This window comes from Mastigoproctus giganteus, chromosome 10 (genome assembly GCF_048544385.1).
Source record: "Mastigoproctus giganteus isolate SK-2022 chromosome 10, ASM4854438v1, whole genome shotgun sequence".
Lineage (NCBI taxonomy): Eukaryota > Metazoa > Arthropoda > Arachnida > Uropygi > Thelyphonidae > Mastigoproctus > Mastigoproctus giganteus.
Window position 1 is genome coordinate 224,649,700 of NC_143584.1, and position 18,284 is coordinate 224,667,983.

The 18,284-nt window shown below is 41.7% G+C and overlaps 1 protein-coding gene across 1 annotated transcript; it reads right to left on the bottom strand.

Moving 5' to 3' along the window:
- Positions 1 to 16,733: 16,733 nt before the first annotated feature.
- On the bottom strand, positions 16,734 to 17,810 carry LOC150079988 (uncharacterized). The gene has a single exon (XM_090383306.1). It carries the CDS (start codon positions 17,808 to 17,810, stop codon positions 16,734 to 16,736), a length of 1,077 nt encoding a protein of 358 aa, XP_090239432.1.
- Between the last annotated feature and the right edge of the window lie 474 nt (positions 17,811 to 18,284).

Consider the following 18,284-nt stretch of genomic DNA (forward strand, 5'->3'; position numbering starts at 1 on the left):
AAGGGAAAATTTGGCACTGTAAATATGAGCTGGAATATTTAACTTAGGATTAGATTTTAATACCAGAACTTAGAAATCCACAGATATTCTTCTACGTGCTATCCTTCCCTTGAGATGAGATTCTCAAAACGGAGGACTGTGTGCGACACAGTTTCGAGTGGCATCTCATTTGGGGATGTTGGCTACATTCTGTTTAATGGTCGCTTTAAAATCGAGAAGTGTCTGCATGCCGCCACGGTAAACTCTGTCCTTCACTTATCCTCATAGCCAGAAAGCGCACGGATTCAGATCTCCTAATCGAGATGGCCAGAACTGCGGAAAGTCTCTAGAAATTATGAAATCACTTCCGAATGTTCAACGGAACATTTCCTTCACTTGTCAACCAACGTGGGGAGGGGCACCATCTTGCATGAATACTATGGTCTCCAACCATTACCTTTCTTGCAGAGCGGGAATGTGGTCTCTTAAAAGGGCGCAGTACTGTGCACTAGGTACCGTACACCTCACAGGAGGGGGTGGAATGAGGTTTAGGCTCTCCAAAGAAAACGTTTCCAATTATAAACTTTGCTTTTAATCCACACCATATTGTAACCTTGTAACGTATAGACTTTGTAGTGGTCTTTCTTGCACAGCAGATGGACGAGATATTATACTGCAGTTTTGTGCATTTACAGCCCTATGAAGAGTGAAATGTGCCTCATCAGACCACAAGATCATTCGCGCCCACATATCGTCAAGTTCCATACGAGGCAGAAATCGTAGAGCAAAGTCTATTCGTTGTTGCTGATCACAAGACTAGTTCTTCACTACGTGAATCTTGTACAGGAATCAGCGTCAAATTATTCGAAGCACTTTACATACAGTAGACCAAGGAAGGTTCAAGACTCTTGACACACACCTTTGGCAGTCACTACTGACTGCTAGTGTTTCGCATTGGGACCATTGCAACCGCCATTTCATCCAGTACCTCTGTTCCGATATGTGGTCGTCCAGTCCCCTGCCCCGAATTACACCTAACTTCCCGGTCGGTTGCTTCAAATTTCTTTATTAGTTTTCGAAGTCCCACTGACAAGGTCAAAGGTCTACGCAGACCTTTAAGTTTCCGATGTTCACGTAGTGCTGATTAGCGTTACTCTTATTGTGGTAGAAGAGTTTAACTAAAAGAGCACGTTCCTTTTTTGTAAGGGCCATAATGGTTATTGAAGTTGGCCTTTCTGCTTTTATCTAACAGGATGTCATTTGCGTAAGCCGCGTGTCTCGAAATAAATGACGACTTTTAGATATATGTGCAGCGCCGTTTTCCCCTGGTGGTGAAAATTCGAACTTTTTTTCTTCTACAAATTGCTTCCCTGTACCCTAAATGACATACCCACCGATTTTCGCAGCGCTATTTCTAACCGTTTTGAATCACGATCTCCTGAATAGGGAAACTCATTTTATAACCATCGGGTATATCATGTAAAAATATATATTTTTGGCATCCAGTTCCGTTGTCACCACAGTAGAGTCCAGTCAAACTGGTCAGATAAGACTTCCCCTTAACAAACCCATGTTGAGCCTGAACTATAACTGCAGTTTTCTCTAGAATATCCTGCAATGATTCTTCAATCAGTGACACCATTATATTACCCATAACCTAAGATAAACTAAGAAGTCTATAATAACTGTAATTGGTGTGATGGTTCCTTTGATTCTCCTTTGGGAATTGGGGTCACATTTTCACATCGCCTGTCCGTGGGAACTTTCCCTGAATCCAAAGATGCTCTCACAATTATGATTAAAGCTTTTCAAACTTCCTTAGCTGCCTCCTTTAATATAACTGGGTAGATCTAATTTATCCCAGGTACCTTTCATGTGTTCCTCCTCCACTTTGCTCTCAGTTATTTCAAAATTATTTATCTTCCTGTTAGAGTTTGATAAACTTCTGGCCTCCAATTCCCCACAGAATTATTTTCAAGTATTTGCTGTTTCTCCCTGCATCCTTTGCGAATGATCGCAATCTGCCTTTGACTACCTACTCTTCTTTGTGACTTGATTACACACTAGCTTATATCTGCCATAGGCTTCTCTGTCGCCTCATAATTTATACGCACCCCATGCATATTTCTTCCCTGCCACGAGTTTCATCACTTCATCTCACATCTATTTAGGCCCGAACCTTGAACAGCATTTGTTAGTTGCTATCAAAAGCTTACTAACCTTCAAAATTAATTCCTTGAAGGCTTCTTTAGGACTTTACTTAGAGCTTCACTAAGCGAAACCTTCACTTAGAATTTGCTGTGGTAACATCATCAGTTGGTCCCACCATATAGAACTTAAATTCTCTCTGAGGCCACTGTAGTCACCTTTACGAAAGCAAAAGCCCTTCCCTTTTGCCTTGATGGTAGTTTTCTCTTTGAGTAAATCCCACTTCAGCACACTGTGATCACTGCCTCCTAGTGGTTCTTTTATCTGCACATTCTTAATGCATGAATAATCACTGCCGATAATCTGATCTACGGCATCCTCTCCTAACCAAAGTTCATCGACGTAAAAGATTCGCTTGGTGCAAAGAGCATGCAAGTTGGACGTTAGAAGACTCGAAGAAGGTGTACAGGTCGGATGAATCACGTTATTTACTCCACATCGTGGATAGTCGCGTACGGATTTGGCGTCAACAACATGAGGCTCTTCATCCATCATGCATGCTATCAAAAGTGCAGGCCAGTGGAGGCGGCTCTATCGTGTGGAGCATGTGTCACTGGGAGGAACTTGGACCCGTGGTGCATGTGGAACAACGTATCAATGGTGTCCGCTATCGCAAACTGCTTGCTGACTGTGTACACCCCGCTATGCTACACTTTTTCCCGAATGGCGATGGTGTCTTCCAAGATGACAATGCTCCGAGCCATCGGGCACTTGTTGTGCAGGAATGCTTGGAGGAACACAGTTCTGACTTCCAGCATATCGATGGGCCTCAGAACTCCACCGATATCAATCGAATAGATCGCATGTGGGACACTATGGAAAGGCATATCAGGCGTCTGGATACACCAATCACCTCCATACCTGCATTGTTGACCGCATTACACAGAGATTGGTTGGCCATACCTCTCGAACGCTCCGACATCTTGTTGAATCAATGCCACATCGGATAGCTGCTGTAATGAGGGCAAAAGGAGGACCTACTAAGTATTAGGTAAGTGGTCATAATTATGTGGTCATTCCGTGTATCTGTCTTGGCTTCTGTGTCGCATGATATTTTATATACATCCTATACATTTTTCTTCTCTGTCACGAGCCTCATTACTTCATCTGACATCCAGTTAGTTCTGAACCGTGAACGGTATTTCTTAGTTGGTATAAAAAGCCTAGAAGCCTTTAAGATTAAGTTCCTGAAGGCTTCCCATTTTGAATTCACCGTTGGTAACATCATCAGTTGATCTCACTGTACAGATTTTCAAAAGTGTCTCAGGCCACCGTAGTCACCTTTACGAAAACAAAAACCTTTCCCTTTACCCCTGATGGTAAAGTAATTCCCACTTCAGCACACTGTGATCACTGCCACCTAGTGGTTCCTTAATCTGCACATTCTTAATGCATGAATAATCGCTGCTGATAATCTGTCTGGGTGCGAGGTTAGCCTGTGCGGACATTGCTCCTTAAAGCTCTTCAAACAGAGAAGTTTTTCCTGATTTATTTTCTGCTTTATTAGTTTAAATTGTCATATTAACTTATTTCTAGAGTAGTTTTATATTCCTAGTTACGATACTTGGTTTAAAGTTTAACTTAGACAGAGATTTTGTAGATATTACTTAGTATCGGTAACGGTATCAAATCCACGTGTCACAAATTGAACGAGAGGTCTTTTAACCAAATTTAGTCGATTTATTAACCAATTGTTATATCAAATTATCTTCTATAAGTAGATTATAGACTAGTCAGGATCCTTAGTTTATTCTAAATTGAGATAGCGAGATTTGGAAGCTAATCAATACTTACGAGTCCCTAGAAATACCGTTCGTGAAATCCCGCCATTTTTACACGATAGCATAAGCTTAGTGTCGTATAGTGCATAATATAATATTGTCAATTAATCAGTAAATCTATTAATCTTGATAAACTTTATTGTCAATTAAATTGTACTTTTAACTCTCTCTCTCTCTATATATATATATATAACGACTTAATCGTAACAAATAATTAATACATAACTATAGTGGTACACGTGATACGGAAGTTGTTTGTATAAAGGGAACTCGTAGAAAACACTAGATACCGAAAAATATATATATAACATAACTGTTTTGGGATATAACTTAAGGATTTAATTTTTGTTTTGAATTTTATAAAATTAAATCGGAATCATGACTCTGACCAGAGCAGCAAAGCAAAAGGCTCAAGCTAATGGGAGTGCTGTGGTTCAGGGGAGAACTGAGGGGGGCAGTTGCCCTCTGAATCACAGTCTATTAAAATGCACTGTTTGCTTGATGTTTGCTGAGCAGTCGGGTACGGGACATGATACTGCCAAGGGGGATGTCTTTGTGTGTGCACGATGTAAGGAGTGCAAGGAAATCAGGCGACAACTCAGCGTTGTTATGGGCCTTTATGAGAGCTTGAAGGACAGGGTGGATGCCCTTGAAGAAAATAAATTGAGGGGCCCATCAAGCTCTCAGCTGCCCACATCAACGCCAGAGCTTGCACTTGGTCATCAGGCAACACAGAAGCAGCCCCCTAGGCAGAATGCGCTGGTCCCACAGGAACTAGTAGTTGTTGGTGACTCTATTGTCAGGGAAACGGGGAACATACTTTGTAAAAAGGATAGGTGGAATAGGACCAGGGTATGTCTGCCAGGGGCAAAGGTTCATGACGTTGTAGAGCGGATATCATCTTTTAAGGGCACAAAAGGTGATATAGTTGTACACGTTGGCACTAATGATATTAAGAGTAGGAGACCGGCGGAATTACTTAGCAAGTACAGGTCACTGTTGAAAAAAAGCCGTGAATTAGGGTTGAACTTGAAAGTGTCTGCAATTCTGCCCAGACACGATAGAAGGGAGTATATGATGAGAGCCTTGTCGATCAATTCGGCCCTGGAGGGATTGTGCAAGGCTCAAGGGGTAGAATTTTTTTCAGCCTGGACTGTACTTGTTAACAGGAGAGATTGCTTCTACAGGGATGGGATACACTTAAATAGAAAGGGTGCAAGAATTTTTGCTGATGCTGTCGAGGCAGTGTTAGGTGGGTCGGAAAACTGCTAGTTGGGGGGGATACAAGGACTAATAGGTTAACAGTAGCCAGTGGCAGAGGTGGAAGTGATTCTTGCACTGCTTCTATTGAAATGAGCAGAAGTCTGAAAAACAAGATGCAGGATATTTCAGAGACTGCTGGTAGTCATTGCGGCACAAGTAAACACATGGGTTGTGTTAAGGTAGCTAAGAATAGAAACAGGTGCATGTATACCTGCGTGTACACCAATGCTAGGAGTTTGGTAAATAAATTTGATGAATTTGAGGTATTGCTCAAAACATCAAAGGCAGATATTGTTGGGATATCAGAGACGTGGTGTCACACAGATATAAGTAATGCGGAACTGGAATTTGGGGAATACAATGTGTATAGAAAGGATAGACAGGACAGGAGGGGAGGAGGGGTTATGCTATTAATTAAGAAACACATAAAGTCCAAGGAAGTGAAGCCAGTCGACATCGATGGACAGGGCAGCGTCGAGTCAGTTTGGTGTGACATAAGCATAGGGAAATCAAAATTGAGAGTAGGAGTGTGCTAATGGCCTAATGACTCTGATGAGTATAATAAGATATTGTACAGGGAAATAGAGTGGGCCAGTAAATCAGAGAGTCTTATAATGGGGGATTTTAATTTCCCAGATATTGACTGGAATTTGTGGGTTGGTCACTCGCACACTAGCAAGGCTTTTGTGGATTTATTGGATGATTGTTTTCTACATCAGCATGTTCGTGAGGCAACAAGAGGGAGCAATACTCTTGATCTGATTATCAGCAGTGATTCTTCATGCATTAAGAATCTGCAGATAAATGAACCACTAGGTGGCAGTGATCACAGTGTGCTGAAGTGGGATTTACTGAAAGAGGTAACTACCATTAGGGGTAAAGGGAAGGGTTATTGCTTCCGTAAAGGCGACTATGATGGTCTGAGACAGTATTTAAATTCTATACAGTGGGACCAACTGATGATGTTACCAACAGCAAATTCAAAATGGGAAGCATTCAAGGAACTAATCTTGGAGGCTACCAGGCTTTACATACCAACTAAGAAATATTGTTCAAGGTTTAGGCCTAAATGGTTGTCAGATGAACTAATGAGACATGTGGCAGAGAAGAAAAATGCATGGGATACATACAAATTAATGGGTGACATGGAAGCCTATGATAGATATAAGTTGGTCTGTAACCAAGTCACAAAGGAGATTAGGCAGGCAAAGGCAGACTACAAAAAATCCTTGGCAAAGGATGCAAAGAAAAACAGAAAAGAGTTCTTTACATACTTAAACTCGAAAAGGCAAGGGATGAATCAGATTGGTCCACTGGATATTAATGGTTCAACAGTTGAGGATCCTGCTCAGATGGCTAACAATCTAAACGAGTATTTTGCATCTACATTCACGCATGAGGAGTTATTCAGGAAGGAGAATGATGTAGGTAAAGTAAACATTGGCAGTGAGCTGGATGATTTTGTAATAACTGAGAGGAAAGTGGAGGAGAGATTGTTGAGGATAAACATAAAAAAGGCACCTGGGGTGGATGGGATCTATCCAGTTATATTAAAGGAGGCAGCAAAGGAAGTATGCAAACCCCTAGCCATAATTATGAGAGCTTCTTTGGACTCAGGGGAGGTACCCATAGACTGGAGATGTGCAAATGTAACCCCAATTCACAAAGGAGGATCAAAGGCTGACACAAGTAATTATAGACCTGTTAGTTTAACTTCTGTTCCAGGTAAATTAATGGAGGCACTGGTTAAAGAAGCACTGCAGGATCATCTAGACAAGAATTCAGTTATAGCTCAGACGCAGCATGGTTTTGTTAAGGGCAGGTCTTGCCTGACCAATTTGATTGGATACTATGATGTAGTCACAAAAGAACTGGATGCAGGGAATAACTTTGATATTATATATTTGGATCTTAGAAAGGCTTTTGATACTGTTGCACATGGAAGACTGCTGCACAAATTGGAGCAGTGTGGCATTGGAGGCAAATTGCTGCTATGGATAAGGGGATGGTTGAGTGGCAGAAGACAGAGAGTGGTAATCAATGGACACTGCTCAACGTGGACTAATGTTATTAGTGGAGTTCCTCAAGGTTCAGTGTTGGGTCCGTTGTTGTTTTCGGTGTTTATGAATGATATTGATGATGGGATATCAAGTTTAATGTCCAAGTTTGCAGATGATACAAAGGTTGGCAGGGTCGTTAAGGACACTACTGACGCTATGCTGCTGCAACAGGATCTGGAAAGGTTGAACAGATGGGCTGAGAGGTGGCAAATGAAGTTTAACATTGACAAATGTAAAGTACTACATATGGGAAACAGTAACCCCAGAGCAACGTATCAACTCTGCGGTACTACACTGACAGTGGTGGAGAATGAAAAGGACCTGGGGGTAATTGTGCAGGCAGATATGAAGTTCTCTGAGCAGTGCAGACGAGCTGCAAGAGTAGCTCATGGTGTATTGTCAATGATATATAGGAATTTTTCTAGCAGGGATAAGGAGGTGATTATTCCCTTGTATAAGGCAATAGTAAGGCCACATCTTGAGTACTGTATACAGGTGTGGAGGCCTCATTTCAAGAAGGATGTAGAGCTGCTGGAACGGGTACAGAGAAGGGCAACAAGATTAGTAAATGGAACAAAGGGTTGCTCTTACGAAGAAAGGCTTAAGTTTTGCAAATTACAGAGTCTGGAGACTAGGCACCGGCGAGGTGATCTGATAGAGGTGTATAAGGCTTTGAATGGTTTGAGCATGCTCAATGCCAATGGGATTCTTCATCTTTCTCAGAATAATCACCTCAGAGGGCATAAATTCAAATTGAGGAAGGACGGATGTCGGATAGATGTGCGGAAATTTGCCTTTGGCCAGCGGGTGGTTGGTTGGTGGAACCAACTTCCATCACTTGTTGTTGAAGTTGATAGCCTAAACAAATTTAAAGCTCAACTGGACAGGTATTTCGAACGAACGGAGGGGTGAAATGGGTGTGGGTTTTTTTTTTTTTTTTTTTTTGGCTGATGCTGAATAAGCTTGCTTTCTTGCATCATATGCTTCTACTAATGCTAATGCTAATTAGTCCTTCTGGTTGCCCCTCAAACATGTTGCTGTAGGAAACAATCATCCAATAAATCCACAAAATTCATGTTAGCGTGCGACTGATCACAAGTTCCAGTCAATATCTGGAAAGTTAAAATCCGTCATTATAGCACTTTCTGATTTACTGTCCCACTCTATTTCTCTGCACAATTGCTCATTATACCCATCATATTCGTTAGGCCTAGAACACACTCCTGCTCTCACTTTCCGTTTCCTAGTGTTTATGTTACACCAAACTGACTCGACACTGCATTCTCCAGCTATGTCGACTGGCTTCACTTCCTTGGATTTTGTGTTTCTTAACTAATAGCATAACCCATCCTCCCCTCCTACCCTGTCTATCCGTTCTCTACACGTTGTACTCCCCAAATTCCAATTCTTCTCTGCTTATATCTTTATGACACCACGTCTCTCATGTCCAAACAATATCTGCCTTTGATATTTTGACCAACACCTCAAATTCATCAAATTTATTTACTAAACTCCTAGCATTAATGTACATGCAAGTCTCTATGCACTTGTTCTTACTTAATTACCCTAACACAGCCCGTGTATTTGCTTTTTCCGCAATGTCTTCCAGCAATCTCTGGAATCCCCTGCATCTTGTTTTCCAGGTTGCTGCTCATTACAATAGAAGCCGTGCAAGAATCGCTTTCGCCCCTGCCAGTGGCTACCGTTAATCTTTAATCTGTGAATCCAAACAAATTATCAGTTTTCCGACCCACTAACACTGCCTCGATAGCATCAGCAAATATTCTTGCACCCTTTCTATTTAAGCGTATCCCAACCCTGTAGAAGCAGTCTCACCTGTTAACAAGTACAGACCAGGCTGAAAAAAATTCTACTTCTTAAGCCTTGCAAAATCTCTCGAGGGATGAATTGATCGACAAGACGTTCATCACAAACACTCTCCTATCGTGTCTGGGCAGAATTGCAGACACTTTCAAATTTAACCCTATTGTGCCCTTAAAAGTTATCTGCTCTGCAGCGCCATCAACCTTTGTCCCTGGTCCTGTTCCTCCTATCCCTTTTGCGTAATTTATTCCCCGTTTCCCTGAAAATGGAATCGCCGACAATAACTAGTTCCATAAAGCTCCATACCTATCAGTACCGGTCGGTAAACTTCAAGATCAGAATATCATGTTGATGATGACGTGTCACAGTCCTGCTCAACTGCATGAGTTTCACTACTGACACACTTTGTCCGTAAATTCTCTTGATATGTCTAGTGTAAATGCAGAGGAAGTTGCTCTACAAGACTATCTGAAGTTGAAAAGTTTGCTGAAAATGAAAATCTACTGGACCAAGGTGAAATGATTCAGCCTGAAAAAGATGAAGTAAATAAAGAAAAAGATCTAGGGTGTGGCGAGATTTTTCAGCTGATGTAGCTTATTGGATTGCTTGCGAACCCAGTTAACACGACAATTGGTCACATGACAAATCTTGCCGAACTTTAAAAGTTGCAAACAAACAAGATACTGTTCACAAAAACATTTCTTCGGTGTGAAGACCAATGGAGAGCAATACAACAGAGATTGGTTATTGTATTTACCATCAACAGGTCAGTTTACTGCTTTGTGTGTACACTTTTTCCTCCTAAATGTTCCTCGTCTTCTGTTGAAATAGTAGGCTTCAGTGACCAGCGAAATGCTAGTGTAGTTGCTCCTCATGAAAGAACTTGCAAGAAGAGTTGGTAAAAAAAAATAAAGAAGAGTTGAATTACTTGGAACAGATATTGAGCGTGTAATAGCTGTTATTCTTACATTAGCAGAACGTTGCCTAGCTTTACGAGGAACAGATAAATTTTGGTTTGCTGCAGAATGGGAATTTTTTAGTACGGCTTGAGTTCGTAAGTCAATTTGATCCATTTTTAGCAGAGCACATTTCGAAATCTGGAAAAGGAAATCTTTCTTATCTGTCCAAAACCACCTGTGAGGAGCTTATTGTGCTAATGGCTCAGAAGGTCCACGCGTTCATTGTTGAAGAAGTAAATTCTTCTGGTTATTTTACCATGTCAGTTGATTCAACACCAGATCTATCGTATATAGATCAATTAAGTGTTGTACTTCGATACTCAGAAGATGGGCAGCCTATTGAAAGCTTTTTAATCTTTTGGGAACCGAAAAACCATACCGGTGAGGAAATGCAAATCACGTATTGCAGTACTTACGTAAAGTTTGCAAACCAAATTTTGAATGGATTAGACCGATCAGCCTCCCGAGAGAAAGCTCTGTTCCTCCTGCAAGACCCCAGCGTATATGAACCTGTGACAGATCCGCCCATTAATGTCGTAGGGCGTCTGGAGTGATGCGTCAATAAATTTGTCCATGCATGGTTTAAAGCAAAGAAAATTTCTGCTCCGACTCAGCGGCTTCTTCGTACCACGGGCTGCCAACTACCACAGTTTTATGGGTTACCAAAAATCCATAAACCAGGTGGCTCTCTGGCCCGTAGTGTCCTGCTGCAATGCAGCTACATATGAACTATCCAAACATATTGCACGACTGCTCACATCTCTTGTAGAACATACCACCCACACTGTCACTAACAACGGCGAATTCATTCGCCTTATTAAAGAACTCTCAATTTCTGACACCGCTGTTATGGCATCATTTAATGTAGTCTCGCTATTTACATCAATCCCTGTCCAACAGGCCGTACACTGCACCAAGAGGCTCCTTGAGACTGCCTCTAACCTTCCAAACAGAACATCACTGTCAACAGACGACATCTGTACCGCCCTCAACCTGTGCCTGTCAAGCAGCATCTTTACCTTTGAGGATTCCGTATACCAGCAGGTGCATTGGAAGAACAGATATTCCTGAACCCATTCAGGAATGGGTTTAGGAATATCTATTATTACAAAACGGTGCAGATATGTTGATGACATCTTCACCGTCATCCCACGTGGCTCTGAAACAACATTGCTAGAATATCTCAATTCCCTGTCTGTGTTCATCCAGTTCACTCTACATCATCATCATATTTACAATCATTGGAGCGTTTCCCGAGCAAAAGCTCAACAACGCAATTTAACTATTTACATCGACCTATTTGGCCTTCCAAGCCACAATGACTCGCCCTACTGCTCGGAAGTTTACCATCCCTAGCCCCGTGGAAGCAGGTCGCTACAACCCTTATTATTTGCACCATATTCACTACACTCTAAGTGTATAGAATTCTGATTGCTTTGATCAGAACCGCAATCAAAATCTATGTAAATTTAAAAATCGAAAGTTTATATTTCAATTTAGAGGTCAAATGTACCATGTACATAATATACAATTCAGCAACGACAAGCAGTTGCAATATAAAACTAACATCCGCAAGCATGCGGGAATAAATGAACCTAATATTTCAAGTAGTGTCCTGAGCACTACGTATGACATTTACATTTTTAACATACATTATAAAAACTTTATATATACTTTCATTTTCAAAGAGCTTCTGCATCTCATGGGGAGAAGATACCCCTAACTGGCCAAGCAGCCTTTGTCTTGGCATGTCATATAAGTGACATTGAAAAATTACATGCTGGCTATCCTCAATCTGCCCGCATCGACAGCGATCACTGTCCGCAAGGCCTAGTTAATGAAGCCGCAACCTAAGTCCGTGTCCAGTGACAACCATAACCTGAAAAACTCCAAGCTTAGGCCACCTGCGTATCTGTTCCAACCGTGAGATGTCAGGCATCATCTCATACGTCACTCTGCCCTTGGAGGACGTCGTCCAACGCTCCTGCCATGGATTCGATGGACTTCCATCGAAATTCTCTTGCTCTCAACCTTCAAGTCGGGTCTGTCGTATACTCTTCCCGCATCGGGGCAACAACGGACACCCATCAACTCCAAAGGCAAGTTGTTCTTGGTTCGGTATCGTAGGAGTTTCTCCAGTATCAGTAAGTCAACTGGCTCTGCACTTGCAAGAATCTGTAGGGCTTCTGTGGAGACAGTGCGGGAAGCTCTGGTCACACTTAACAATGCAAACCGCTGAGCAGCCATCAAGTGGTGCCTCACTAAGCATCTGTCTGTAGCCTGTCCCCAGGCATAGGTAATTATAGGGACAAAGAGGCACTTGTAAAGCACGTCCAAGTTCCTTCCTTTGATACCCCAGTCTGCTCGGGTGATTCTCCTGAGCTTCCCATGCAGCGTCTTGATTTTATCCCTCATCAACGTCGCATGAGGAATAAAGCTCAGTCTCTGATCTAGATTGACTCCCAGATACTTTATCGCTGGCACAAAACCCAGGAAAAGCCCACCAAGGCCTACTGTGGGATGTCTATTCGGACTAAAAAGTTCCTTTAGCATCATGCACTGCGATTTCGTCGGCGATATCATTAACTTGTGAACCGAGGCCCAAGTCTGTATCCTGTCCAATGCCCAACTGGCTTTTTGCTCCAGTTCTAATCGGGCGTCACCGCACACAAGTACGGCAACATCGTCCGCGTAAGCTACAATCTCCACACCATTCCAGTCTTGGTTCAATAACTCGTCCAAGACGAAGTTCCACATAAAAGGGCCTATAATCGAGCAGGAACTCCTCTCGAGACTGTGTGACATACTTTCTCGAAGCGGTTATAGACCACCACTCTCCGATCTTGAAAGTAGCTACGCATGAGACGATAGATATCACTCGGACAGTCCACAAGTTTCAATCGGCATAAGATGCTTTCCCACCAGAGGCGGTCAAAAGCTCCCTTAAAGTCAAGGAAAATGCCCAGGACGTATTTGCTCTCAGAGCTACGAACTAGCGAGAGCAGTCTCATCACAGCGTCCTCAGCGGAACGGCCCAGTCTGAAGCCGAACTGCCGATCGGACTCTTGGTGCTTGTCTCTGTACACTGCATTCAGGCGACTCATTATGAGTCTCTCAAACGTCTTTCCCAAGACAGATAGCAAGGCAATCGGCCTATAAGACAGATCCGTCCTCTCACGACCGTCTCCTTTCAGGAGTACGACAAGTCTGGCTTCTTTCCAACTCTGTGGAAAGGTGCACTCTTCGAGGCACTGGTTGTACATCGACAGTAATAAGTCAGGAAAGTGTCTGAAGAATTCCTTCAGAATCTCAGCAGAAAAGTTGTCTACATCATCATCATATAATCCTAAAATGTTACACGAGCAAAAGCTCATCAACATGTGTAACTATCTAAAAATTTCTATTCACAAAAACCTGGACCATTTAGCCACCTGCCCCCAGTCAACACAGTTGACAGAAAGAAAGGCGTTTCCATCCCTACCGCGTGGAGCTAGGTCCTCTACTATCTAAAACATTAAGCCTCAAAGAACATCTTGAGGACTAAAACTCACAGTAAAAATCTTTATTACAATTTCATCTCTATATACACACTTATATTACAATTCCTTCTCTATACATTCATTTCATTATTTACACTATCAACATATTTACACGGTCATTAAAACTTCACATCAGGCTATCTAGCGCAGATATTATAAAACCAGCAATATGCCACTTCTTAAATTCTAACAGCAAAAACTTCACTAAAGTACTGTAAAAAAGCTTCATAAAATTCCCTTCCCAGAAAGACTTCATGTGGCTCAATGAGTCCACCCATTATTACTCTCAGTTTGCTACGGTAGCCCTCATAAAGAGGACACCGTAGCAGAAGGTGTTCACTTGTTTCTGGTTCACCACAGCTACAGTTACTGCTCTCACTAAGCTGAAATTGATTCAACCGGATTCTAAGTCCATGACCTGTTACAACCATTCACTCTACAGTTAGAAGTAGAGGGATCTCTCCCATTCCTGGATGTCCTAGTAAAACGCGTGGGCCCACATCTAAAAACCTGAGTATACCGTAAGCCTATGTGGTGCGAACAGTTCACCAACTACAGATCCGGCCATGCCTCCAGTCATCTCAAAAGCACTCCCCGCACTCTATTCTGCAGAACTTGGAGCCATTCCAGCACAGATGAAGCTAGGCACAACGAGATTTCTAGAGTGAGGATAGACGTGATCAATTGTCGCTACCCAACACATATTAGACGAGGGTTTATTGCAAGCACAGGAACTCACATTCCACCCGAGACCACCATCAACTTAGGACAATGTACTTACCACCTACATTCACTACTATCCAGGCATGTCGGCTGGATCTTAAAAATCCTCAGAGAATACCGCATTTTATGCGGTATTCTCTGAGGATTTTTAAGATCCAGTTGCTTGGTAGAAGCTTACGTTCTCTTGTTTCTAGTGTAAAAACCCCGGTCGCTGCCTCTCTTAAGAAGCAGTGTAATATACCGCATAATCTGAAAAGACTGTGACAGCTGATACAAAGAAGAAACTTCGAGAAGTCTGAAGAGCACCTTGCAGAACACGACAGAGCGACCAGTCCTTCTGCACTTCTGATCCACCCACCACGACCTCAATCCCAAGCGGGACTATGAAGTAATTGACCAGTCCTGACACTTTGGCCAGCCCCTCTGGTTAGAGTCACTCAATATATTGGGCAATTGGAGAGCCATGAACCGCTTCAAAGGCACGAGACTACACCGCATCTTAGAGACAACCGTTTTCTGTCTAAACAAGCGCTGGAGATAAACTGCGCACGTCCGTGCAGCAACAATGAACACCAGTTTAATGATTCAATGACCTTCCTCGTGCCCTCGCACGCCTCACTCCACGCAAAACTGTGTCCGTTAGAATAATTTTATCTCTAAAGTTTTCATTTTCTGTTGAAGAAGAGACGATTTGCCTCGAAAGCTACAGTATCTCTTTGTAATTAAAGACATTCACTTCTATTTATATTAACGATATTATTTTACTGGATAAACACCTAATCGTCATTTATATCAAATTTCTCAAAATGTAGGGGTCAGTCCTACGACATGTCTGGTCATTATAAGGGGATGCAGCAAAAGATTTTAGAAGAAAATAAGTTTGACATATGTGTCCTGAACAGCCCGTTCTCTAAGTCTGATAGGCCGAGGGACTGCTCACTGCTGTCAAGTGGCAGTTATTTTTTTCTTTACAGTGCATTTGCTCTTTTCCTTTTCAGCCTCAACCAGTCTGTGGAAAATTCTTAAAGCTTGTCTTGGAAGTAAACCAATCTGCGCGGTAGCACAGTGGCATCGTCACCGTCCTCCGCACACCGGGTGGAAAGGGCCCGGGTTCGAATCTCCTCGATGACGCGAGAATCTTTAATGGGCTTTTTTTCACTCCATGGCTGAGTTAGTCGGTCTCAAGCGCAGATAGCAAGGTTTTTCCCCAGAAACTGGTGTTTTTCTTCCAGCAAAACAGGTAAATCGACCACGCAATTAACAGTCATAAAACACAGCACGGCAGGTGAATTTTCTTATTCGGGTGGCCTAAAAATAAGTTTTTTTTTAGTTTTTTTTTTTGGAAGTGAACCTGTGTTAAAATCCCCCTCTTAATAAAACATGGGCGCCATATGCAATGGCAACAGCAGCAATTTTTTAGTGTTTATTTAAGCTTTAGAGTGTTTAGCTGAAGACCAGTCACAAAAGGGAAACTCTAGAAGAGAAGCACACAATATTGCAAATAAGATGCGAGAGGTAGAATTGGTTTTTGTGTTCATCATGTGGGATGAGATTTTGCAAACTTTCATAAAGCAAGTCAAGTTCTGCAAAGTGAAGGTGTGAATTTAAAAACACGTGCAGATCTGTATGGTTCATTATTTTACCAACTATGCTCTTTAAGAGATGACTTTGAAAGATTTGTAAAGGAGGAACTGCCAGACATTGATTAGAAGGCCGTTCAAACTCGCAAACGCATCAGAAAGAAGGTACCCAATGACGCAATGTACCAGATATGCGCACCATGGATTCAGTGCAACAAAAAGTGAAAACCCCAGATTCCGTGTTGCTAGACTTTATAAAATAATCGTAGAAGACAAAATTGATTGTGCGTTTCCAAATGTAGATATATCGTCTCGTGTATTTTTGTAACATTAATGGTTACAAATTTCGGAGCTGAGCGTTCAGGTTCTGAAGCACATTAAAAATTTCGAGAGAACAGCTACGCTCGAGCCAGATTGAACACCGTGCCACTGCTAAATTTTGGTACAGAAGCAGATTTGTTACGCCCAATTAGTTTTCAGGACTTCATCAAAGGCTTGGCAGTTAAAAAAAATCAAGAAGACAACGTTTTAAAAAGTAAATAAACAGTAAACCTTTGCTTATAACTTTTACCGCGATTTAGTGTTTTCGTTAAATAAATAAAAATTAAAAAAACGGAAAGTTTTTATTTAATATGGTTGTGGTGTCTTGAGTGGAAGAAAACTGAAAAAGGGTTATAAATTTTCAAACTGTTATTTCACGTTCAGCACTTATTGAATCTTAACGTCTTGTGGGTTAAGCAAAGAAGAAGCCGAAGCTGGGGTGGAACCGTTGTTCGGCTGTGCTTATGGCATTGGTTGGCCTTAATCTGGCACTGGATTAACCCCAATTCTGTTTCTGCATATCGATGTCATAATTTATTTCAACACGGACAGCTTCCACCTTCCATTTAGTTTCTAATTCCACACTCAATTTGCAACCACACACTTTGTATACCTTCTTCATAGCAACTGCAGCAGGGTTCACATATGTCTCGACGTTTAACCCGTCATTATTTTGTAATTTCCTTTCCTCGCATACACTCGTACTTCCTTTAATCTCGCAAGTTATTTCAAATTTCTCTCCTTTGCAACAAATTACAGTCGAATTTAGTTGATTTCTGGAAAATCTCACTGCTTTTGAATGTTTAGAAAGTGGTTTCATGGAAACGTCGTTTAAATCGAACGTATCGCCTTTGCTAATCACATACGTCCGCATCCCTGAGACTTCTAACGAACCTTCTAAAATTTCTAGCGCAACAGAAACAGAGCCGCCTGGTGTTGAATGAGAGTTGCAGGAATTCACGCTGTCAATTGAGAACCGTTCCTCGTGCATAATAAAATAGCAAGTAATTTCGCTCCAAGTCTTTCTCCTTGGAGAACTCTTTCCGCCTACGATAAGAGGGACATTCGTAATTTCCCTCTTAGGATTTACATTATGGCAGAACAGAAAGACGAGTTCCTCAGGTTTCAATAATTTTGTTTCCTCAACGTCAACGAGTTCTTGGGCAGACATTAAACGAAACCTGATGTGAAAAAATACATCTTCCAGAAGATTTCGTAATTTTTCTGGCGTTGGCTCAACACTCTTCTTTCTCAGGTAATTTTTACCCCACTCGTGAACAGCCTTAAACAGGGAATATTCTGAGTCAATTCTCAAAATAGATATTTCTGTTATTCGTTGTACTGTGCTTTTCTGGCAATTCAAGAAATCGGGAGACTTCAAAATGGCTTCTGACTCGTCAGCAAACAGCAAAATACACTTCCACCGTAGTACATCTAAATTCATGAGTTTTGCAAATTCGAAAAGTTGGCACACGCGCACGTAGTCAACTGTCACGTGGTCAACCAGAAATTCTTCACTCTTCAGTTTAAGCATATGAATTTGATATTTGTCTGCACAGTAGCACACATCCATGGCTGCGTCCACCGAGGGAATTGAAATGAAATCAGTGTACAGGAATCTGCAAGAAAAAACAGCGACACTTCACTCTCACTCGTGATAAAATACGCACAATCTCTATCAAAATAGTCCAATTTTGTAAAGCACAACGTTCAGATGAAATATATTTATTAATAAAATGAAAGAAATTTTAATATACAGTGGTGGGCAAAAAAACTGCATCACCTTAAAAAAAGAATAATATTTGTAGTGAAATGTATAAGATATTGTTTGATTACAGTCATTGTGTCTGTCTCAAAGTAAATGTATTGCGTCAGATAACACTTCTACTGCCCTCCAATTACTGTCCGATGAGGACAGTATTTGCAGGGTATTGCATCAGCTGTTTCTATAAATACGGCGTTGGAAGGGAATACACGCTCATTATTAGTTTTCTATTTTGTGGAGGTGTAAGCATGGTGCCATATGTTCACTTGACACCAAGAAAAA

Coding starts and splice junctions, on each gene's coding strand:
- LOC150079988 (XM_090383306.1), bottom strand. CDS start 17,810: ATGGATGTGTGCTACTGTGCAGACAAATATCAAATTCATATGCTTAAA.